This window comes from Cebidichthys violaceus, unplaced genomic scaffold (assembly GCF_023349555.1).
Source record: "Cebidichthys violaceus isolate CVI_PGR_0920_01 unplaced genomic scaffold, fCebVio1.0.p SCAF_7, whole genome shotgun sequence".
NCBI lineage: Eukaryota > Metazoa > Chordata > Actinopteri > Perciformes > Stichaeidae > Cebidichthys > Cebidichthys violaceus.
Genome location: NW_027176927.1, coordinates 8,387,173 through 8,411,697, shown reverse-complemented (window position 1 = coordinate 8,411,697; position 24,525 = coordinate 8,387,173). Strand labels below are relative to the sequence as shown.

At 42.3% G+C, this 24,525-nt stretch overlaps 1 protein-coding gene across 5 annotated transcripts in view; it reads left to right on the top strand.

Moving 5' to 3' along the window:
- cep192 (centrosomal protein 192) overlaps positions 1-24,525 on the top strand; it is a 33,067-nt gene that overhangs the window by 6,139 nt on the left and 2,403 nt on the right. For 2 of the 5 annotated variants that reach the window (XM_068735223.1, XM_068735219.1), the window contains exons 15-51: positions 1,028-1,177; positions 1,280-1,344; positions 1,491-1,715; positions 1,851-1,992; positions 2,109-2,191; positions 2,294-2,584; positions 2,954-3,809; positions 4,593-4,710; positions 4,971-5,118; positions 5,634-6,312; positions 6,461-6,667; positions 6,984-7,132; positions 7,261-7,491; positions 7,582-7,707; positions 8,231-8,371; positions 8,596-8,659; positions 9,287-9,426; positions 10,880-10,972; positions 11,443-11,561; positions 12,234-12,431; positions 12,895-12,985; positions 14,313-14,492; positions 14,661-14,921; positions 15,135-15,256; positions 16,355-16,464; positions 16,808-16,973; positions 17,602-17,692; positions 17,848-17,926; positions 18,101-18,224; positions 18,418-18,523; positions 19,320-19,548; positions 20,092-20,168; positions 20,442-20,537; positions 21,814-21,933; positions 23,499-23,611; positions 23,912-24,038; positions 24,368-24,426. In XM_068735223.1, the coding sequence (XP_068591324.1) occupies positions 1,028-1,177; positions 1,280-1,344; positions 1,491-1,715; positions 1,851-1,992; positions 2,109-2,191; positions 2,294-2,584; positions 2,954-3,809; positions 4,593-4,710; positions 4,971-5,118; positions 5,634-6,312; positions 6,461-6,667; positions 6,984-7,132; positions 7,261-7,491; positions 7,582-7,707; positions 8,231-8,371; positions 8,596-8,659; positions 9,287-9,426; positions 10,880-10,972; positions 11,443-11,561; positions 12,234-12,431; positions 12,895-12,985; positions 14,313-14,492; positions 14,661-14,921; positions 15,135-15,256; positions 16,355-16,464; positions 16,808-16,973; positions 17,602-17,692; positions 17,848-17,926; positions 18,101-18,224; positions 18,418-18,523; positions 19,320-19,548; positions 20,092-20,168; positions 20,442-20,537; positions 21,814-21,933; positions 23,499-23,611; positions 23,912-24,038; positions 24,368-24,426 (6,376 nt within the window). The remainder of the gene's footprint in view (positions 1-1,027; positions 1,178-1,279; positions 1,345-1,490; positions 1,716-1,850; positions 1,993-2,108; positions 2,192-2,293; positions 2,585-2,953; positions 3,810-4,592; positions 4,711-4,970; positions 5,119-5,633; positions 6,313-6,460; positions 6,668-6,983; positions 7,133-7,260; positions 7,492-7,581; positions 7,708-8,230; positions 8,372-8,595; positions 8,660-9,286; positions 9,427-10,879; positions 10,973-11,442; positions 11,562-12,233; positions 12,432-12,894; positions 12,986-14,312; positions 14,493-14,660; positions 14,922-15,134; positions 15,257-16,354; positions 16,465-16,807; positions 16,974-17,601; positions 17,693-17,847; positions 17,927-18,100; positions 18,225-18,417; positions 18,524-19,319; positions 19,549-20,091; positions 20,169-20,441; positions 20,538-21,813; positions 21,934-23,498; positions 23,612-23,911; positions 24,039-24,367; positions 24,427-24,525) is intronic. The other 3 variants (XM_068735222.1, XM_068735221.1, XM_068735220.1) reach the window with 3 other exon arrangements.

The following is a 24,525-nucleotide window of genomic DNA, read 5'->3' as shown; positions in this document are numbered from 1 at the left end:
ACAAAACAGTTTTAACCATCCAACTCTTTTTATGTTTAAAAAATTAAAAAAAATGTTTTGGGCATTTTATGCCTTTTATCTGAAAGTGGTATTGGAGAGGAAGAAGAAATGTGGGCCGATAGAGTAGAGGAATGACTTGCATCAAACACTCTGTCTAGCTGGGAGTCTTACTTCTGCTCAGGGTATTTACGGCCTAATCGCTCAGCTATCGGGTCGCCCCCAGATGTGCTCTTACCCAGGTGTGCTAAAGGATGAACCCCACATGATCATAAATTTGAGGCGCGTGACCATGTTTTTTTATTAAACACTATATAAGGCAAATACTTTTGATCCAAATTAATCTTCACCAGCGTGTCTGAAAGACAATGTGCTGCAATGAGGTCATCCGTATTGTCCCTGCAATGCAGGCGGGAATTGAAATAATACTAGTTAGGATCACATCCAATTGACATGGAGAAAAACGTTGGAATTTAAGTTATTATAGTTACGACTTTACTCTGGCACATGCCCAAGAATTGGAAGAGATGCCACCAAAAAAACGAGGAAGAAGAAGAACTTCAGCATTAGTGAAATCGATATACTGTTTAATAAACTATTTAAATATGCAAGGTAAACATGTGGTTTTCCAGGTTGTCAGTACTAGCGTTATTGAAGAATCAAAGAGCAGCTTGTAAGCCAATCAGAAGCTGAACACATGCATTATCGTCCAAGGGTTTTTATAGAGTTTCTTAATTGGGCTCAATGGACTCACAGTATTTTACTCTAATTTAAAGATGTTTCCTTGTTGGATAAACAGTCTGTTTTTTTCTTATCTTGGTTAAAGTGCTCTCGTAAACTGTTCTCTAAGAAGAGAAGAGCAAAAATAAGAAAACATCGATGAACCAAAGAAATCAATGGATGCTAACAAAATACCACCAAATCTTGGATACGAAACAAAAACGAGAGGAAATTTGTTCATCTATCATTTCCTTCATGAGGCCCATCGTTGCGTGGTGTAAGATGTTAACAGCATTGCTTGTTTTTTTAGGGGCCAATGCCACCCATAGCGTGGTGTACCAGAACGAAGAGGGGCAGTGGGTGACCGACCTGGCGTACTACTCCTCCTTTGAGAAAGAGGTTGACGGGAAGACACCGGAGAATGTTGCCCAGTTTCAGACTGAGGACTTTGTTCCTGCCAGTACGTACAAAGGCCACTATTGCATTTACTATAATATTGCTCTAATGTAGTGTTACTGTGCAATACCGTTAATGCATAAACACTTATTATTCCTCCTTGCAGGTGATGCTATGGGAAAGATAGTTAAGGATCAAGAGGAATTTGAGAAAGAGCACCAATTCATGCAGGTACACAACGGCCCCATTTTGTCCTTGATGTGTTGGTGCCACATCGTGAGAGAAGACACCAACAGACCCCTAAAACTCTCAGCTACCGTGTATTTTCATAAAGCACAGCCTTTTGCGGTTTATTATAAGTATTGCCGTTTGCGCAGGAGGAGCAGATTGAACCAGCCAGCAGCAACAGCACCTTACACAGCGACTCCTCTTGGAAGGCCCCCACCAACAGCCACGTCCTGATGAGGGCCTCCCAGGTCTCCTCGGAGTTCAAGCAGGGGGACCACAGCTACCTGCGACTGACTTTGGGGCAGTTTTTCGGACAGCGCTCTGAAGCCCTGGGCTGTCTGGGCAGCACCGATGATGTGGATTGGGTGAAACGGGTGAATATGTTTAATTTATTTTATTTTTTGTTGTTGCTGGGAGACTCCAGAATAATTATGGCAGGGCTGAAGCAGATTGTTTTTAAGTCCGTCTGGCTGTAACATGTATTAATAGCTCGGTCTTTGTTCCTCTAGCCGTCCTTCGGCTACATTATCACCTCTCCAGAGAAGAGGGAACCGTTTCCCCTGATTCACCCCTCAGAGTTCTCAGCTAGTGACAATTCTCCTCTCAGTGACACCATGGAGCTCAGTGAAGCAGACAAAACCCTCAACCCAGGTGTGGTGACGATATCGCTCGGGCTGAAGAATCACTTTCTAGGCGCATGTACCAGATGTTTTCCATATATTTAAATCATTTACACTTTGCTGTTACTCATGATCATCTCCTTGCAGAGGACCTGGACAAAACCCTTGAGGCACCAGGTGAAAGGATGTCACAGAAAGGTGTTACTGATCCAGAACCACGTGAACAGGAGGTACAGGGACTTTTTGGGATGAGTTGATGTTTCAATATCTCCATGTAGGGTTACATGCGTGGCAGTATGGCTTTCTGACATGAGATCCCTTCTCCTCTTCAGGACCACGCTGGTAGAACTGCACTACCTGACCACACTGAGGCCTCTGGCTCGGATTTGAGCCCTGGAAACCAAAGCTGCGTGTCCCCCAACAATAACAGCAGCCACCTGATGCTGAGTATCAGCACAATCGCTTCAGCCATTGCCGACGCGTCCATCAGCACCGACCCATCGCAGCTAGCTGCTATGATCGTGGAGCTGACCAAGAGGAACAGGGCGAGGAATCGACCTGAGTCGGCAGGACCCGTTGGACCTGCTGTCAACTGCACAGAGGAACCTCGCTCTGCTGAACATGTAAGGCTTTGCTGCTTTTTTTATTTTTTATAGAAATATTACTCTCAAAAGTGCTCTCAATCGGAGTCAACATTGTTTGTTTTCTGGTGTAAGAACAGAAAACGTAATGAGCAAGATTAGTGCTCCAAATCCTTATTATGAAATAGATTAATCTTTCTTAATATATTATGTCTCACTAGGACAAACTGAAAAACATACATTACCTTGTAAGTAATTAGAACTACGCTAAGAAAAAATATATACTATACTATACGGTTGTTCAAGTTAAATACTTAAATTACTATCTGTGTTTGTGCTGCAGGGATCGGCAACATTGAAAGTGTGAATGGAAACTTAACAAATTAAAACAATATTTTTCACTCTACACAGATCCTCCCTGAGCCAGAACAGAGCGGCCTGCTGGACGCACTGCCGAGGACGTGTTACGGAGAGCTGAGCGCCTTCGACATGGAGAAATACCTGAGACAGGCCGATGTGTCGGGCAGCAGCGACGCCTCTGTGGGGCACACTACCTTTGACCTGACCGGCTGGGCCGACAACCTCTGTAGCTCTCACAGGAACCCCGAGGCAGGACGTCCTGACGAACAGGGGAGCTCAGCTCAGGGAGTTGATAGCGAGACTCTACAGAAGCCCGCGAGAACAGAAACCGAGGACAAAGATGGAGGAGAGACCACAGTAAACATCAGCTCCTCGTTATCGCCAGGTCATAAGGGCCACTCAAAAAGAAGCTCTATTCCTCGTCCTCGTACATCTTTCAGCTCTTCCAGAAGGTCTGTGGGCTCAGGACAGGCCTCCACTGTCCTGCCTCCTGCAGACAAAATGACAGCATGCGAGAAGACGTGTACTTCCTCAAGCAGGACCCTCACAGAAAATGGTGTAAAGCCAGGGGAACTGAACCCACAAGCATCCAGCAATACTAGTTCTTCCTTAGAAACATCACAAAAGAGTGATGAAGGCTCTGCCGCCTCACCTGGCTTGCCAAGTAACCCACCAGGCCTGAGGAAAGGTCAGTCGAGCCTGCCTTGTTCTAAAGGTTCCTCTCCTCCGCCACAGAGGGCAAGGAGTGCAGGCCAGCAGCAGCAGCAGGACAGACAGAGTCATTCGCCAGAGAAAGCACCACCACCACCCAGGAATATCTCAGCTGCTCCGCTACCTCGCAGCTCTCTGGAGAAACATGTTGGCTTCTCTTGCCAAAACACTCAGCCTCCGCTGGACTCTGTGTCTGGTGAGTGAAAAGCAGAAATGACAGGGCTTGTGATTTTAACAGCACACATGCAACAGTTGTCTGGGCGGTCATCACCCTTCTTCAAACAACTGTAGGGATCAGTAGACAGCATATTACACATAATTAGAAAGTATTGCCACTGTGAGAATATTAAGATGACATCTAGGGGGGTCAGAAAATATCAATACACTTTGCTATCTAGCAGTAGAGGGGTTTAAACACAACACTAAATGAGCCGCGTTGTTATCTATATTCCGCCTCTGTAAAATAGTGAATACAATAGAGCCTCATTTAGTTTTTTTTATATATATTCTTTATATTTAGGACAGTAGTTTAAATTATAAAACGTGGATCAGCACATGGGCAGATTTATTTCTCATGCTGTCCCCAAATTTGATCGAAATTGGGTAACTTTGTACATTTGTGGTGAGGGAAAGTGCATGCAAGAGCAATGAAAAATATAAGTTATAAAATCATTCATTCTGTACCTCCACAAAATCTGGCCTGAAAGCTCGTACGTATTTGACCCACTTGATCCAGAATTTAATTAACTTTTTTCTAAATACGAAGGAGGAAAAAAAAGTAATCCTTTCCATAACATGGACTATAACAAAACTCTCCTCTATCATGTAGTCACCAGCGTCTTCTTTTTTTTTGGGGAGGGGGGGGTGTATTGAAATGCCTTCAGGACTCCTCCATAGCCCCCGAATCATGACTCCTATCATATGACACAGCCCTGATGACATCATGAATGTGTATGTTGACAATAACTTTGGCCCTCAGAACTGCCGAAGTGTTTCTCTGAGCCCGGCGTGGAGGAGACTCAGTGTAACTTCAGACCGTCCACCTCCCCGCTCACTCACTCCTCTCCAAGTCAGACCTCCGTTCCCAGTGCTGATAGGTACGGTATCACATATAGTCTTAATATATCAAAATAATTGAATATTAGTACTTTTTGTTAAGTAGTAACCTTTTTATGGCTTCAGTTGTAACTTTATCCAAATGGATAAATTGATTACTTGTCAAGAGAGTAACTGTCCCATTAATATTACACCTATAGTCTCTTGTCCAGTGTAATTTAAGTTTCTAGTACTGACTGATACATTTGTATTTTAAGTTATTATTTATATTTTTTGTTCCCACTTTGTCTTGTCTCACCAGTATGGTGTCATCCAGCGGTGGTCTGGCAGACAACCGTCCAGGTGTCGACCTCTCTCCTGAGTCGACCTGCTCCAGCCCGAGTCTCAGCAGGCTCACGTACATCTCAATGAACGATGGCACTGTCATACCTACACCTGACAGGCAAAAGGTACGCTAGGACAAGGTCTAACGTACCTAATCTCAGCTGCAACAGCACTGAAAGTTTCATTGTTGTTTCATGAGTAGGGACGGGTATCGTAAGGAATTTTTATTGAAACTACTACTCTTATCAAAACTCTTATTGGTTCTTTTTCATCACAAAATCACTGCTTACAGGATAAGAATGTATTAGTATTGATATATTATAGTGGTATATAATACCAATCCTTATGTGTGAGACACGAAGGGCAGTTCTCTTTTGAAATGAATGTTGCAAAGCCAGGTCACTGTCAATATTGTTAAAATCTGACACATTTCAAATGCTGCAGTTTGACTGTACTGTTGTAAATGTTGCAGAAATTAAATGTTAAACATGTATTTTTAAAGGAGTATATACGCACTCTGATCTAAAAGGATGAAATAGTGAATTATGTTTTCTGCGTGTGTTATTTGAGAATTTTTTTCAGTTCTTTATTAATCATGAGTGTGGTATTTCTTGTGGGTTGTTCTTCTTGTCGTCCACAGAATAACTGCACCATGGCACTGAGCACCACCATCATCAGATTCAGTCCGACTCCACCCGTGGAACCAGATGCACAGTCCGACCTCGATATTCTCGGCCGGCCCAAAAGCCTGGACCAGGTGCAACCACAGCATTCTAAAAGTCTGGACCCGCTACCAGCACAGCAGTGTAAAAGCCCGGACCCCCCCCGCAGTGCTTCCGGTCTGAGCTGCACTCGCAGCCAGAGTGAATGTAACTACCACTACCATGGGGACCGAACTGGAGAGCTCTCAGCAGGTTGCAGGAACCACAAGCAACTCTCCGAGTCCAACGCGAGACAGCTCACTAAAGTGGACTCTGGCTACTGCAGCAATGTGAACATCCAGCAGAGCAGCAGCGCCACAGCTCCCCAGAGCTCGCAGCAGTGGGGCGCTGCTAGCTCGGCGTACGCTGGAGGACTCGGCATGCCTCCGTCCTACTCGTCAGACGGACTTCACTATGTGCCCATCCCGAGCTTTAAGCCCCAATGTGCTGGCTTGATTGACCGTCCCCACCAAGCAGATATGCAGTCCCTACTCGCTGGACACTCTCTCTTCAACCCCCAGCTGGCTCAGCAGTATTTGGGACCCGAAGCTCCATTACATCCTGGGGGCTACCATGTGGGAGCAACAGGAAATGGTCTCTTCAGCGTGTCTTCCACAGGCATGTCTTTTCTGTCAGCTTTCATAAATAACCATGCCGAGTTATTTGTTGCAAAACCATAAAATACCCAGGAAAATATCGATAATGGCGCAACTGCCTCATCTTCTTTTTCTCTTTTTTTTCTTTTTTCTTCTTTTTTTTTCCCCAGGCATACCCAACAGTGATCTCACAGTGAGACACATCCATCCCGCATCAGGTCATCTGGGGATTTCTGGTTCTGCTGGGTCCCATCACCTCCCCAGAACCCATCAGGGCCAGCAGGACTTAGGAATGATGGGAAAACCCCACAGTCAATATGGTGCAGAGCCACTGGTGGCAGGTGGTCTTGAGGAGCTGAGAGGTAGCAGTGGATTTGGTGTTTATGAGTTTTTACTTCCTTTACCCATTTTCATTCACTGTGTTGTCGTCTTGTTAATATCTTTATCATACCATAACTAATTATATATGTGGTCAGTTTGTTAAATGTAAGGGAGATAATCATTTTCTTGTGCAAATCAGAAAATTGCCACAAACGGTTTAACTCTTAATTTGTAAATCCTGTGATAAATTATAGTGCTCAAGTCTTTGCATCGCTTACACTCACTGACAGTAAAGCATTACTTAGCACTTCTTCTCCACAGAGGGGCAGTGTTTCACCGTATCAGCTATCCCTGTTCCTCTGTCGTCCTCAGGACACGTGGTGGTGCCAGAAGAACTGCGGTTCCCTCACGCCTGTTGCGTTGGCATCGCCTCACAGACCTCCCTCAGCCTCTTCAACCCCTCCGAGAGATGGCAGCAGGTGTCGATCGCTGTCACCAGCCTGGCCATCGATGGAGAGAAGGTGAGCAGGAAGTGGTGACTAATTCAAAGCATACACTAAAAGTCTCTTCAGAATTGTTTTAAAATATCCGGCTAAACCAGCTCATTTCATCATCACTTTTTCTTCCGTCCCGATGCCAACACCTACAGGTGGACAGCTCGCCGTACCAGTGGCTTATAGTGAAGAACAAGACGATCATTGCCCCCAAGAGCACAGAGGAGCAGAAGGTGTTGTTCATCCCTCCACAGGCTGGCGTGTACCAGTGTGTCTTCAGCGTTTGCTCCTGGCCCGCATCGGCGGAGACGGAGGTCGCTGCCAGGGCCAACATCTTTGCTAAAAGGGTGGTTCTGTTTGCCATAGCAGAGAATCCTGCACTAGAGGTGGGGGCCGCTACTGAATGACCCGTGAATGAAATTGAAATATGTTGCATAGCACGAGGGCCAGGCTCTCAACTCCATTTTGATACTCAGGTTGAAGTAAGCAAATCTGGCTGTCTGGATTTTGGAGACCTTCCTGGAGGCAGCGCCAAATCTCTTCCTCTCAAACTGCTCAACAGGACTCATGCCACAGTGCCCATCCGGCTGGTCATCAGCGCTGTGAGTCAACAGTGCTTTTCTGCCAGAGATGCACCATGCGCCTTTCTATTAGCCAAAGTCTGACCCGCCGATTCCAATTTTCTTTCTAAGAACTAATATTTAGTAGCTTTTTTCACCACCATCCCACTCTATTTTGTATTGCTGTGAAAACCTCTCCTTCACTGTATGTATTCTAGTTTATGGCGATTAGCCTGAGCAGCATCACGGGAATGAATTACAATATGTGTCTGATTTAATTAAGTTTTTCCAAAATTAATGAGTTTTATTTTGCAGTTGTGAAAAATTGCAGCTTTATGTCTTCAATGACGGAAATATGATATTGATCTGCTGCCGATCAATAGGTGCATCTGTAATTTCTACATAATCTAAATCTAATCTAGGTTATCTAAACACTGGATTCAACTGGTCCTACATCTGGCATAAATCTGGTCTTAACTCCGAGGAACTGAAATGGCAGCAAAAACACAGCAGTGAGCTTAATAAATCCTATCTGAATGGTTCACATTTGACCTCATTTCTCCAGAACGCTACAGCTTGGCGATGCTTCACCTTTTCCACGCAGCCTGTCTCCGCTACATCTGAAGCGGCGCAGCAGGCTGGACACATGACGCCGGTCTCCTCTCCCTCGGTGATGAATCACGTGATGCATGCCAGCTACGGAGAGGTGAGAGGCCAGAAATCCTCGGGTCACTGATCTTATTTTAAGATGAATGCATCTAAAGCTTGCTGAGGTGTTTGTGGTATTTCACTGCAACGAATCAGTGTTTTTGTTTGGTTTCTGAAAGGGAGGCAGAACATTAAGATATGGGTAATACTCTCACCTATTAAGCAGTGAAACTGGCTTCATCAGTCACATGATAAGTTTTATTTATTTATTATATTTTTCAGAATCCACAGGGCTTCATGGTCTGGGTTCACTTCAAGGCCCCTCAAAAGTACACTGTTTCTTCAGGTAACCAACCTTACATCAACACTTAATGTTTGAACTGTCGACATCATTTAGGCTAAAGTCAGTGCAGTGTGTTAACTATTTAATATGTCACTTAAGATATAAAGTACAGTGTATGCTGTATGGGCAATTTCCAGGGGGAAATAAGTATTTCTATTTTAAAGAAGTACAGTTTAAAAAGGAATATAGTACAGAAAAAAAAATGCAGTCATTAATGTGTATGTATGTATTTCTTTCTTTATTATTATTTATGCACGTAGCATAAATGCGGGTAGAGGGGGTGCTGACGAGGCTGCAGCACCTCCTAAAACCAGGTATTGTAAAAAGCATCAAAGTTTAAAGTTTGTTAGTGTAGTTCACAAGTATTTGTGGTGGGAATGAGTATTTGCTTTATCTTTTACCCCCTGAAGAGTTCAATCCATTTAGCACATAAGGTAGCTATGATTAAATGCTGTACAGGCTATTTGCCTACCTACAGGTGTCATCTCACTCCCTCTTCCTCTTTGTTGCATCCTTTTTTTTTTTTTTTTTTTGTGAATTTCTTTTTTTTTTTTTTTTTGCTGTGATGAAGAAAATCACCAAACAGAACCCAGTAATTTGCTGCTAACACTATCTCGTTGTGCTCATCAGGAGAGCTTGGTCCGGCTGATGAGTACAGCGCTCGGGTGGACGTTGAAGTGGACTCTCCTGGTCCTAGTCATGTGATCAGGAGTGTTCCCCTCAGGGCCAGGTCTGGAACAGCACGGGTCCATGCTCCTAAAGACCTGCAGGTACTCAATCTGCCATATGGCTGGGGTTTTTCAGACTGATAGTGTAGCTCTGCACGCAAATACATGGAAAAGACATTATTTATGCCATGTGACGAGTCTTCGTAGTAGTGAGATAGAACAGCTTGTTTTCCATTGGCCAATCAAATGTAACTGACGATTACTGTACCAGCACAATGTATATTTGAAGAAAAAGAAAAAAGTAGGTTAAATAAAAAAAATGGAAGAAGAATACACAAACTATTGTCATTAGCAGTGACCTACTTAAAAAAGCTAAGCTAATCGGTAGTGTTGCAATTGACCGTAGTTGATCCGTGATATGTTCTCTTGGGGTGGTTGAAATCATGTCAAACATCAACAAAAGCTAAAAACACTATCAGGGCAGCTCTAAAAGTTTTTTATTTGTCCCCCTTTTTATCTGCTGATCCGATCTGTGACATGATCGATCGTAGTTTCCCAGCAGGCAGATGAAGAATGAGGCTACATCCACACTACTACGTTTTCGAAATGATCTCTGTCCAGACTAAAACGCCTGAAAATTAATATCACGCGAATTCACGACCACTGGGCATGCGAGTGGGTGTTGATGTAAACAGGAAGTAGATTGGTTGCTTAGTTAAAGAAAATACGACAGTAATAAAGTAGTCTTTAATAATGAAAGGTTGTGTTTCATACTTAAGATCTTCTCTAAAATCTTCCTCTATAAACTCAGACACAGTTCGTGGAAAGTTTTAGAAGTTGTATTTCTCAGACTTAGTTACAGTGCTGCAGGTCTTTATCTCTCTCTCTCTCACTCATCAAATTTACTTTAAAATCAACATAAAGATCCATAAATGTGGTCAACACACGTCTCTCACTCGTTCCCTCTCGGTTTCGTTGTCGTCTGTTCTCACTCGTAGCTCTGCTGGTGGCTGAAGTCTCTGTCCTACTGGAGAGCAATTACTGCTTTTGTTCCTTTACATTTTATCTGCAGACTTCACAGTAGTTGTGCAGAAAAAAATAAGCATTAATAAAGACAGCAAAGTCCTCCGTTTTGTGTCCATCACCCTCCCTAAAGCCGCTAACCGTGACTTCAGATGTGATCGTTTCCAAACGTATCTGTTTTCGACCATCCAGACGAATACGCAACCCTGGCGTTTTCAAACGTATCCGTCCTCGGGAGCGTTTCCAAACTCCTCTGTTTTTGGTGCTCGAAAACACCGGCGTAGTGTGGACGCTCAGTGTAAACGCAGCAAAACGTATGCGTTTTCAAATAGAAACGCAGTAGTGTGGACGTGGCCTGAGTCTTGAATTTGCAGACCGCTTTAACCCTCTGTCTGTTTTTTGCAAAAGTTAACCTGATGGGATGCAGAACTTTAATTGTATTTAACATCAAGTTTGAGCTAAATCATCATCATTCCATTCCTTGTTCAACTTTCCTTGTCCTCTGAAGAGTTTTTGTGCTACTTCTGTCTAGACTGTCAGCCTGTCTGCTCCAGCGGGTAAATCCAGTCAACAGACGCTGCCATTAAAGAACGCAGGAAACATTGACGTGCAGCTGAAACTCAAGGTAATTCTGACCTTTACTTTTCTTATTAGATCTGGGTAAGCCTCTGTGACATTTTGGGCTCAGACTGTGGCACATACAGTGGGGATTCAATGATATTTTGCTCCTGTTTTTCTTGTTTTCTCCATTTAGTGAGGACGATGTGGCCGGAAAATCAAATCTCAGATTTCTCCACATCACACCACGATTTTTTTTTTAAAAACAAACTAGGCCAGCAAAGGAATTATTGACTTTCATCAAACTTCACTTTTCAAAAAGAGAAGTTAAAGAGAATGATTCTATCCCTGAAGAAAAACATTTTTATAAACAAGATTAAACATGTTAGCATAGTCCTAAACCATTCAAATGAATTGATCAAATTAATTTATGCCCAGCTCTATCTAGTTGCCTCCCAATGTTTCTTTGCTGGCTTGTCCATAGGTTTGCCCTCTTCTCACTTCTTCTCATTGTCTCTCATTCATTCCTGTATAAAGGGCAGTGATGCTGAGGACAGTTTCTCTGTGACTCCTGATGAACTGTCTCTGCGAATGGGAGAGGAGCAAAGCATTGTGGTGTCCTTCAAAGCACAGGGCAGCAGGAAATGTCGAGAAAGGTATACAAACATTTAATGCTATTGAAGTAACCGACAGCGCAGTGAGACATTCAGGATGAGCTGATTCGATGTTGGTAGTAAAATGTCAAGCTGTCGTCACAGAGACTAGGTCCGCTTCTTGTGTACAGTCTATGGCCATAACTCATGCATTCACATGCTAATTCTGACAATTTCACACAAATATCTTCACGGATAAAATTATGAAGCGATGACATTTTGGACAGACATGGATGTAAATGGTTGGTGGAGGAGTGTGTGTGTGTGTGTGTGTGTGTGTGTGTGTGTGTGTGTGTGTGTGTGTGTGTGTGTGTGTGTGTGTGTGTGTGTGTGTGTGTGTGTGTGTGTGTGTGGTAGACTGGTGAAAAGAAACATTGCATCAAACTGAAAGTGACACAAAACTTAAAATGTGTAGCTTTGAAGTGTAACTATTTTTGTTAAGAGAGTTAAACATTGTTTTTGTAGAATTGAGTCACTTAATCCACATCAGTCCGAGGTCTACCAAAAACAGAACCATCTCATACCAAAACCTGTACAGTCACCTGCATTTTTTATTTTTTATTTTTTTCCCCGAGAGAGACTGTCTTCGGTTATTCCCTCAAAACGTGTTGAATGTCCAGTGGACATCTCAACTCACGGATTGTGATCGACTCGGTTGTGCTCGTTGTGTTGCAGCCTTCTCACCATCCTGGTGCTGCCATCGGGTCCTCAGTATGAGGTAACGCTGAGAGGAGAAGTTGTCCCAGAGGACTCTGGGAAACCTGCCATTCCCTTTGCTGCCATCTTTGGTCCCGGCGTTGCCGATGACGTTCCTCCAATTCTCTCCAACAAGCAGTTTGTAGCCTGGGGAGGGGTCACTCTGGGACGAGCTGTGTAAGCAACTTTTCATTTCCTCATTAATTTCAACTTAACTTGGTTGCAGAAAAAAAAAAATACTTTTTTTAGTTATCAATTATTCATTGGAAAGTAATCAATAAAAAAAGTCAAGGCCCAGTGGGCCTTCTTATTCTATTAAGGCTTGTATAATGTTATTCATGAGAAGGGACAGAGGGTCTCTACAGGGAGTGTTATTTCTCAGAAGCTATTTCAACATAATGCCCAATTTATTTATACTCATTGAAGGGAGGTAAAGTACAGACAGCAGTAAGAAGGCTAAATCCCCCATAGAATGGATGCATTCTTTAAAGGTTTAACTGGATGCAGGGTTGACTTAAATGTAGGACATTGAGATAATGACGCAATCTTAAGTCAAAGTTTGTCAAAGGCATCGAGTTTGACACAGAACACCGGCACACTAACTTTTCTCACACAACCAACAGTTGCTATTGTTTTCCAGCCAACAGAAGCTGGTTCTAAGGAACAACTCGAGCCACTCCACACAGCAGCTGCGGCTGCTTATTCGTGGTCAAGACCAGGACTGTTTTCAGGTTGGTTGTAATATTTTCACTTCTCGAAAACATCTCATCTCTATTCCTGCTTGTTCAGAGCATCCTTGCACGGTGTTTTTTGTGTTTCGACTCCCTGCTGGGAATCACATGCAGAGTTTGGTTTCATTTCCACAGTGCCTTGTGTTTGTTATTCAGCGATCCACTGCAAGCGTTTGTGTGGTTTTATTTAATCAGGATTTTCTTTGTTCAACCGACTGGACCACACAGATACATGTAGCGTAAACCAGATAGAAAAGAGGGCCGAGGTGAATACATTCATGTGGCATTAAAGGAGTACTGCACCGAATAGCATTGCATTCCTAATTGGACTCATGAGGGACTATTTTAAATAATCGTTTTAGCCGAACCTTCTTCCTTGAGCCTCAATCAGAGATGAGGAGTGGCTTACAGAGGTCTGCCTCACTTCTATGTTTTTCCAAGCTTTTAGTCTGCAACACCAACCAAAACTGACACAAAACCAGGCGGCAACCTCTGGTTCTGCCGTGTTAAGCCAATGTGTAAGTGTCTTAAAACTTGTATTCTCTCTACTGACCAGCAGGGGGAGACTCCTCAGTTTTCAAAAAGAAGTCTGATTGTATAGAAGTCTATGAGAAAATGACTACTTCTCTCTTGATTTATTCCCTCAGTAAACATTGTAAACATGAGTTTATGGTCTCAATCTCTAGTTTCAAGTCTTCTTCAATACAGCATGATGTTCATTTAGTAAATTATGGTCCATCTAGAGTCAAATAGACCATAAAGCAGGGTATGCTTTAGGGCGGGCTTACTGTGATTGACAGGTCTCTACTGCTACCAGAGACCTATCTAGTATCTCTACGTCACTCCTCCGCATTCCAAATATGGTCACTTCTGTTCATTGGCAGCAAAAAAACATTGCGACGGCTGTAATCCAAGATGGAGACATTAAAATTGCAGATCTCTGCACTTCAAAACGGCAGTCCACAGACCAACAGGTGACATCACGATGACTACCTCCACTTCTTATCGACAGTCCATGCTGAAGTGACATCACTTGGGACAGTTTATCAGACTTCATACAGCTCCCTCCGGAGCCACAAAAGGCTTCATGCAACTGTTTTCAGAGAAGACGGGTTTTCCCCAAAACCTGTAAACAGACTTTGATGTGTAGAATCGGTGGAGTTCCCCTTTTTAAGGGTCCAGTTTTTTTTTTAACCCTTTCTCATGACCTTTTGCAATTTATATACCATCTAATAAAACAGAGATGAAATAAAACCATGGCTAAGTATTTGTTGAAGATATGAAGTGTATAAACTTTTTTTTTTTTTCTTTTTTTTTTCTCCCTCAGCTTCAGAGCATGTTCAGTCTTGAAGAGCGTCTGACCCGACACGGGGAGCTGTCCATTCGTCCCAGAGAGGATGTGATCGTCCACCTGCTCTTCGCTCCCACCAGGGTGGCGTGCATGTTGGCCAAGCTGGAGATCAAACAGTCTGGAGTCCGGCCCTCTCAGCCTGGGGTCAAATTCACTGTGAGGATGTCACCGTTTGGTCCCGCCTTGCTCTCTGGCTTCTTTCTCTTTGCATTTCTCTAACTTCTGTATATTCTGTCTCTTTTCCTGCCTTGTTTTAAAAAAATATTTTCTATAGAAAGAAATGGACTTAAGTCTAAGTGGGCTCCTTTATTTCCCCATCTTCAGATTCCTCTGTCGGGCTACGGCGGGACGAGCAACATCATTCTGGAGGACCAGAGGAAGCAGGCGGACGGCTACGTGGCGACGCTGAGCGACATCGCCGTCGGCCGCGTCAGCAAAGTGTGCCTGTGCGTGAGGAACACCGGCTCCAGAGCAGCGTACATCAAAGCCGTGGCCTTCTCCGATGTGCAGACACGATCGGTCATGGAGCCCTCCGTCATCAGCCTGGCCCCGTCACAGTTTGTACTGAAGGAAAGGACGCAAGAGGTAGGGGAATTATTATAACACAAAAATAATACACTAATTTAATGTGAATAAAGACTGCCCTTCATTTAGTCTTCTAGCTGTAGTTGGTACTTTTCTTTAGAAATCTCTGATTCTTAAGTGTCTTGTCCCTGTTACTAATACTGTGTGTGTGTGTGTGTGTGTGTGTGTGTGTGTGTGTGTGTGTGTGTGTGTGTGTGTGTGTGTGTTCTCCAGGTGATCACTGTGCTAATAAAGTCCACGCAGAGAGAACAGGCCCTGTGTCAGTCAGCCAATGCACTGCTGGCTACTGTCTGTCTGTTTTGTGGAGATGAGGTCTCCAGGCAGCAGTATAGGAGGTGAGACCTTCCAACGCAGTTTGCTTTTATGCTATCAAAGTTGTAATGCACTGTGGGAGTTAGTAGTCAATTATAGCTGATAATTAAATCTGAACTGTTCTAATTAAAGATTTATTACAAAGCTCTGATGTAACCAAAATGTCCTTTTGCATTGTATCAGTCACTTTGCTCCGTTCACCACGACAGCACTGTTCTGTGTGTAATGGAAAATGTAAGTTAAGTGGAGACACTCCAGGTGTATAAACATTGTTTTTGATACGCTGGTCAATTTTAAGATTTTGGCGCTGTTAAGTGTCCATAACATCTTTCTGACTAGTGGAAAAGAAAACATCCCCAATACACATTCAGATGTTTATTTTACTACTTTGAAAGAAATATACTTTTTTTTTTTTTTTTTTTTTTTTACCCAAACCACATGCAGTATTTTCAAAATGTTTGGAATTCCACAATTCATATCTTTAAAGGCACTGCTCTGATTTCTAAAAAAAACATGGTGAAAGTGTATTGCTTTTTTTTTTAATGAGTGTTTTCTGATTTATGGAGTGATACAAAGAGATCCTCAAAAGTCTCTCTGTAAAAACCTTTGACTCTCCAATCATTTTTATCTTGGCTTTATCCAATGTTTAGAGGTATGCAAATTAACACGTTTGGTAAGACAATACCTCATTTACATATTTAAACATATATTTTCAGAAAACTTATAATACAAAATAATGGTTTTAATGAAAGTAATCCACTTAAAAATGTTCATGCCGACATCTATTAGTTTTCTTTTTCCTCTATTCACCTTTATTGCCTTAACTGTTTCCAAAGAAAACATGTGCACTTCTAAACTGAAGATAAAATGCATACAGTAACAACAATGCAGGTGAACTGAAACAGTTTACATTTATCAGCAATTCCTTCATTTTCTAATTTCCACGATAAGATCAAGGACAAGTATTGTCTATGGTCAGCTTTTTAATGCAAAAAGCAGTATTTGTGTGACGCACCTGCCTACAGATGACTTGTATGCTGATATGTTTAATAATAGAAATCTTTGAAAGTGCTGATGGTTTATAAATCCAATTCCATACAGTTGTGCTTTTGTCTTTTCAGATTGCTTCAGAGCAAACCCGAGGCTGTGCGGAAGGCTCTGCCTGAAAACAGTCTGCTGAAAAACATCAACTTCAATGAAAAGTTCCTGGGAGAGGAAATCGTCACAGAGAGTAAGATGTCCCTATAATGCTAGTCGAAAGATATATTTAGTCTCCTCTTAAAAAATAAAGCCGAGTCGGAAAACCTGTTCAATATGACCTCTCAGCTAATACTAAAAGGTAATAAATAATGTGCAAAGTTTTCACATGCTGATTAATTACTGAAAAGTGATTCGTACCCTGCAGTCATTTCTTCAAACTTCTGTCTGATGCTCTATACACTGAGGTTGTCAAACCAGTTACTATAAATGTACAGGGAAAATACTGGAAATAGCAGATTCAATTGAAAAAAGTGTTGTTGGAGTACATGTCTCAAATACTGGTGTCTCTCTGTAATTCTTCCCCTCTTCTGTAGCCTACGACCTGCCCCAACGGCCCAACGAGGCTCACATCTTCTACGGAAACATGAGCAAGGTAGTGGTGTCGTTACTGGGAGGCACGAAGAGCACAGACGGTGAGCAGAGTGACCACACTGAGCTGCTGCTGCTGCCCTCCTCCAGACACCGTTCAGAGACACACAGGTACTGTCACACTAACTGCTAGTGCAATATACTCCGACTCAACAGATCCATTCATCACAAGCCTACCTTAATCAGTATTGTAATGCATTTCAGCAACGGGAATATCTATTTGTCAAATATATGTGGGAATGCATTCTACTTTAAAAGAATACATTTTAACGATTAGGAAACAAAAGGGTCATTTGTTTATCAATGACTCGACCCGTGTTACCTTGAACTCTTGGAGAAAACTTTTTCTTTTTTCTTGCATGTCTTCACAGTGAACAGAAACTGAGAAAGGTCCAATCTAAGGGGGGCTGCTTTTAACAACTATAAATGGGGGTTTTGATACAGTTTTACTAACTCTCACACAAAACCTGCAGTATAATCCAAGTCTTGTTTATCCAGTCATAATGCTCGCTCCTTACTATATAAAACACTGAAGCATAAACTAAAAGAATGTTCTGCACAAATACGAGGTAACGCAAAGAGAGTAATTGAAGAATGTTCCTTTAATGTGCGCACTGATTATGTAAAAAGCAATACTGTGAGACTGTAGGTCTGTACATTGTTTTTTAAAGTGAGCACATTAAATTAAATGCATCATATTAGACACAGTGTACAGTTTTTGTTGTTGTGTAAATTCCAGCAGCTTGGCCATTGGCAATGTGTCTCTGGACGTGCTGCCGGTGAAAGGTCCCCAAGGTCCAGCACTAAGAGTGGCAGAGCCCTCCTTAAAGGTACCAGAAGCCCCTCTGTAATGGACTTTAATGGTTTCATTGTGTTGAGTAATGAGATGCTGTTTCTGCTGGATGAGATGAAAACGTTTGTTACACTGCATCTGACATAAACAAAGAAAATACTTCTCAATGCAGAATGCCTCTTTTCCCTTCAGGCTTCAGAGCCATTACACAGGCAGTCTGAGTCCTGGACCATCCACCCAGAACAACTTGTCCTTGCAGCTCCCACCATCAGTGAGTGGAATCTAGATTTCAAGAGCATATAATATGCCATTATATCACCGTAGCTTTCAATTCACTACAGATTTTGAGTATGGCTGGCAAAGCAATTACCCCTGACCCTAAGGTGAATGACACGGTGCCTGATGAGGAGCCAGCAGCATGAATTTATTTTGTTGTTGTTTTCAGACGGCACAGCCACCACCAGTCAGGTTCAGATCCGGAACAATACATCCAGAGAGCTGAGCTTTGAGTTGTCCTGGCCCGCTCACTGCCTCACCATCACCCCTCAGCATGGAGTTATCGAGCCCCAGTAAGAACACACGTGCTTGTGGTTTTATTTGCATTTACCACGCTGTATAGGTGATACCATACGCTAAAGGTCATCATAGCCACACTAAATGAACAATTACAGGAAGAAGGTCCAGTCCTAATCCTATGTGACTGTGTGTATATGATTTGTATTAATCCACTTGTGTCCTGTTTCTTTATTAATGTTAAACAAGGTGCCACCTGCAGATTTTGATCAGCCCTAACCCTTCACTAGCAACTAAATCTACCCTGCTGCCATGGAGCGGACAGATTTATGTGCAGTGTGACAGTCAACAGAAGGTATGAGACACTTCAGACATTCAGCTTTTCAAACCTCAAGACAAGTCAGTCATGGATCTTGTCTTGTGCTGTGAGCGCTTAAAGGGATAGTTTGGGTTGTATGAGGAACCGTAGTCAGTGTATTAGCTACAGTAGCTGACAGTCGGCACACCCTCAGAGACACACACACACACACACACACACACACACACACAGGAACAAAGAAATGTGCTGCTGTGTACGGTACATTTAGAATAGTTTCACCGCTTTACGTTGCTGTCAGACAGCCCTTACCGATGATGTCTATGCTTTTGTCAAAGCCACCAGACTCTATTGACAAAAACAGTCATTTTACCTCTCAGAAAACAAAGATTTTACTTTGTCTGATTTTTGTTTTGTATTTTCTCAGATGGATATTTTTATTCTTTCTTAAAAAATGTTTACTATATTTATTATATTATGTTTTATGTCTTTTTATATCTACAATTTATTATTTCTTTCTTTCTTTCATGGAGCCTCCCAACAAAAGCATTTCACACAATTGTACCTTGAAGTCACACAAAGAAACAAAAACAAACAAAAAGTAAACATTTTTTTAGCTGTCTAAAATATGTTTTGCTGTCCCCGTCCACATCGTCCACATTGCTTAGCTCTCGTGCTGGTACTTCCGACTGTTTCTCCAAACGGGACGTGCCGTCCGACATCTACTGTAACTATTACACTGACTATGGATGAGAACCTCATACAACCACACCAGAAGAAATCTAAACTGTCCCTCAATGAGAGCTAAACGTGTGCATTGTGAATACCGGTTCAGTTTATCAAGGTCCAGATTCGCGGGGACCTGGCTCTGGATGTGTCCGCGGCCCCAGCAGACACAACCCTGTCAGCCCTGCCTCCTCAGGCTGCCACCCCGGTGCTGCCTGTGGCCAGGCTCGCTGCCAGGCCCTCGCTACCTCCGCACACCCCACAGGCACCTCAAGCCCTGGTGGAGATCAGCAATAAGACCATCATGTTCCCCACCACCCCCTCAGGGGAAACATCAGGTAGGGAGGGGACTGACCAGAGGACGGAGGTTTCTGTTCACACATTTTGATCTAGAAGCCTAATTTGGTCGCAGTCCGCTGTAGTGACCAGAATATATTATGAATTTTCTTTTTTTTTTTCTTTTTTTTTTTTTTAAACAATCCATTTAGTTTCACTGCATCTGACAGAATGTTAGCCAGCTAATGTTGTCAAATCACCTTTGTGATCACCTGATGTGTTGTGATTGTTGGGTGGTATTCAAACCTCACTGGTTATTGAAATAGCGCATTTTGTTTTGATGGCCGATATTCATGTGAACTCTATATAAAAATAACTAGCTTTGTAAATTGTCAAAAATTGTGATTTTATTTTTTATATAATTTAATCTAACTATTTAGGTGTGTGTGTGTGTGTGTGTGTGTGTGTGTGTGTGTGTGTGTGTGTGTGTGTGTGTGTGTGTGTGTGTGTGTGTGTGTGTGTGTGTGTGTGTGTGTGTGTGTGTGTGTGTGTGTGTGTGTGTGTGTGCTCCTGTGGGAGACTAAGACTCTGCTCCTCTACTTCAGAGGCCCAGCTGGAGGTGCAGAATGGGGACGGTGAAGTGAGGTGGTACCTGTCATCATTTGCTCCTCCATATGTTAAGGTGCTTCTTTTTCTATTATCTCTTTCTTCTGTCACCTCCGTCATTCTGTTTACTGTTCTTCCCTTTATTATTTTTCTTTGGAAATGAAAAGATTTTGTTTTGAAGATTAGTTCTAATTTCACTATGTGAGTGTAGCTAAACTCTTCTCACTTTAGTAATGGGTTTATTTTGTAGCTTCACATGTTGTGCATGTTTCTGGTGTCGTCATCTTGTTGCTGGCCCGTTGAGTGACAGCAGTGACCACTCAAGCTGTGGTCCCTTCTCTCTCCTCAGGGCGTTGACAACACTGGAGACGTCTACCGGGCCACTTACACTGCTTTCAGATGCTCCAGGATCTCAGGCACTCTGGGAGCTTATGAGAAGATGCAGGTAGGGTTAGCTGAGAGGCACCAGGGAACAGCTGCCCATGCTCCATTAAATTAAGTTTAGACTAATCGATCAAAATAGTCTGCCTACAAGGTCCACATATAAACACTGAGTTATTTTCAGGGCATCTAGGTTAAGAAAAAAGGTATTTTTACAGATCAACATCACCAATAGCTAGAACACAGTCATAATTAAAGACATACCAGTATACACTTTATTAACCCTGTTGGTATTCTTTCATGTGTGTTTTGTCCAGCTTCTATGGCATAAATAACCTTAATTCATTGTTAGTTTATTATTGTTTATAGCCAATAAAACTAACATTGGTAAAAACATTATTTTCAATGTCTACTTTTATAGTTTAGGACACTTTACATGTGATGGACTTCAGTGAAATTATAATTAAGGCTTTTATATACTAGTGACCCTTTTTGTGTTTAATCATTTTCCTTGAATACATTTTCCTTTTAATACTTTGTCAAAGTGTAGCGATGTAATTTAGTTCCTTGACAAAATAACAAACTCTTTTCTGAGATATTTTACAAATATTTTTATTCCAGTTTGTTTGTTTTTTGTCACAAATTTATTTGAGTTTCTCTTAATTTACCACTTTAATCTCAGAATATTAATATTATAGTATTTTGTTTTACCTACAATGTGCTGTCGTGAAACAAAGTCAATTCTAGCAACTACTTACCTGCCATAGAATGATGACCTGAATGCTCCGTTCCATTTAGGTGTGGCCGTTAGCCTGCTAGAGAGACTGTACACAACACCAAGGCCTTGGAAGTGGTACATCTAAGTAGAATGCAGCCATTATTTTATCTGACAAGTCTAAACACTGTGAGGAAGGCCTGTAGAATTGAACCACTGGTGTTTTGTTTTTCCCCAGGGCAACAGCACTTCACCAAATCCAATCTTGTTTGCAGCACTTTGTCAAACCAATGCCTCAAAAAGTTCAAGCAAAACCGTGTTCTGTTGTGAAAACTGCTATGACACTTTACATGAATTCTTCAGTCTTTCTCTGAGCTAAGCTATACCTATAAAATCTGTTCTTTGATTACTGCATGCAATTTCAATACTCAATTCTTTTTCTTTTAGTGTGATTGTTGTTATGTGCTAATTATAAGCTATAGTTGCTGTATATTCCTCTTGAAAACCTTGCAGTTTAAAGTTATTATGAGTTTTATTTTCTTAGAGGTCGGCCTCTGAGAACGTAAAGGAGTACGACAATCATCAAGTGTGATCCTTTTCTCTGATGATTCTCTTGCTCTCCCAGGTGCCTATTATTTTCCTGCCCAGGGACAGAGGGGACTATGCCCAGTTTTGGGACTTGGAGTGCCACCCTGTGTCTGAGCCCCAGCAGAAAAGCAGAATCCGCTTCCAACTCTGTGGCACTGTGAGGACTCATTCATTGGTTTAGTGGGACTCAAACACTGTACTACATAAACAAAAACTCAGAAAGACATTTGCTCTTACTATCATCACTTTCTTATTTTCTCTCCTTAAAGGGATGGATAGGATTTTCTGAAGTATGGTTGTTTGAGGTTCTTATCCGTGGTCAGTGTATGAGCTACAGTCAATGACGGTCAGCACCCCCCAGTCTGGAGAAACAAGAGTTCCAGCCTCAAGTAAAGCAATGTTCTGCTGTGGACGGGGACGGCAGCAAAACATCTTTTTTAGACACCTAAAAAAATCAATTTCAGTTCAGTGTACGATATATTTAAAATGTTTTCTCCGCTTTATCTTGCTTAAGACAGCCCTCTCTGACGAGGAGAGTCTTAGCCGTTATCAACGCTTTCTTCAACTAACCAGACTCCTTGGACAAAAAGAGTAAATTTACCTCACAGCATGGGCGTTGTTGGTCTAAACATGCCTCGATCGGTTAGTTTGTTTGTGTTATTGTGTAACTTTGATGTTTTTAAAGGGCACGTTCGGATTCAACAAAGTCGCACAATAACACAAACAAACTAACCAATCAAGGCAGCAGAAGTACCAGCATCCCCTGTGTTCTTGCGAGGTAAATGACTGCTTTGGTCAACAGAGTTTTGTGGGTTTTGAAGCTTAAGTTCCCCGTCGGGTACTCTTAAACTGATATTGATTCTACTGTACTGTAATACACTAACTATTGAGAAGAACCCCACTACAAACTTTAACCATGCTTTATCTAACCCTTAATGAAGTACATCCTTCTAACCTTTACAATGTGAAGCAGAAAATGTCCAAATCTACATTTATCTACCATGTTTATCAGACCTTCTGTTGAACTAATCATGACATTTATTCACTATTTAACTTGTTTCAAACCAAATCAGGCAGATTTTTTTTTTTTACAGCAGCACATACGGTAGTATAGTACCTTGACTGTGGCTTTGTAGTGTTACAGAATTAACAAATGAGAGAAGTGGGTTGTGGGATTGTAAGGAGAGCGCCCCCCCCTCCCGCTGAGACGGGGCCCGCAGGCTTTGCGTGTGCTCCGCTTTAATGTGAAGTGTTATGACAGACCCAGTTAACTTAAGAGCAGACATACACAGCGAGTGGGATGTCTGATAGATGGCTCCACATAAAGCAGGTTAAGTGGCTGCGATGGTGGCGCTTTTGTTGTCGCCGTATTTCTTAGATGCAGCGTTAAAAAAAAAAGTGTGAGTGCTAAATCCTGCGGTGGTGTTAAATGCTAATCTGTGACTCCGGTTTTGCGAGGCTTTGATTTAGATATGCGTCTGTCAGTCTGATGTGGAACTAAAATGGGTGTGATGTCTTTCACATTTAGTTTTTAATCAGGTCTGCAGATGATTAGCAGTAGATTTAGCAGTGCATGATATACTTGAAAGATGTTTGCGCGTGTTTCTTCTCAGTTGTATTTTACCAACCAGCTAGTTTTGAAGTGGAATAGAGATTTTATTTATGATTGAATTATTTAAACTTACTAGCCGGGATCTTAAAGATTTGTCTGTGTGTCTAAAGGGAGTGAAGTCTGGACCAGTGGAAGGACCACAGGAAGGAGACTGCTCTCTGGTGAAGACCGAGGCCACGGTCAAGACCAGGAAGAGAGAAATTGCCTCAGCAGGCAAGACCAGGTGAGACCCCCCCCCCCCCCCCTTCTGATATCTATTAATGTTGCTGTGAAAACATCTCAACTGGATTAATTCAAGTTTCTCACCAACACTGCATTTTACAAGATCACATGTGAACACATCATCACATTATAATTTACCTTCGCACCCAGTACTCAATAATTCAAAGTCATTTATGTTTTGTCCTTATTTTAAAGTCGACATTCTTTAAAAAATGTCATGTACAGGTTGTGTTTTCTAGCAGGCGTCTCATCTTCAGGTGCTGGTTATGCTTTCTGCTAAAACACATGTTCTGCCTTTCAGTCAGGAGGAGGCGGTGAGGAGGGGTGTGTATTCTCCACAGGATCTCTACACCTTCCCGGCCACGCCGACGGGAGAATCCAGCACCCTGAAGGTCAACATCCGCAACAACTCGTCCGACACGCATGAGGTGAGGCACGCCTTATTCTCAGGAGGACGCGGGGAGAGCGTTTGCTTCCTCACTGTAGTCCAATATACACATATGAAGCACTTTCTATTCCAGATAAAGATGAGCTGAGTTAAAGCAAGGTTTTAAAAGAAATCCTTTTATCTCTGGGTCAGTGTACAAAGAAGATGTTAGCTCACATTGTTTCATTTCATTCAATATTGCCAATAAAAATTGCACGACTGTCTTGTCTTTTGTTGTACTAAATGATGAATGTAATAACCCCTAACGATTGTCATTGGGCTTTGCATGGATTTGGTATTTGATGTGTGGCTTCTCTAATTGACTTGCAGCTGAAATTTGTAAACCCTACGGAGCCCTTCCACATCAAGCATTCCAAATATTCCCTGAGGTGAGTCCAATGGTCATTATCCCAGACAGACACCCTCTCATTCGACACTCTTGATGGTAGCTGGGTGACACATTGGGAAGATAACTCGTGCCAACTTCT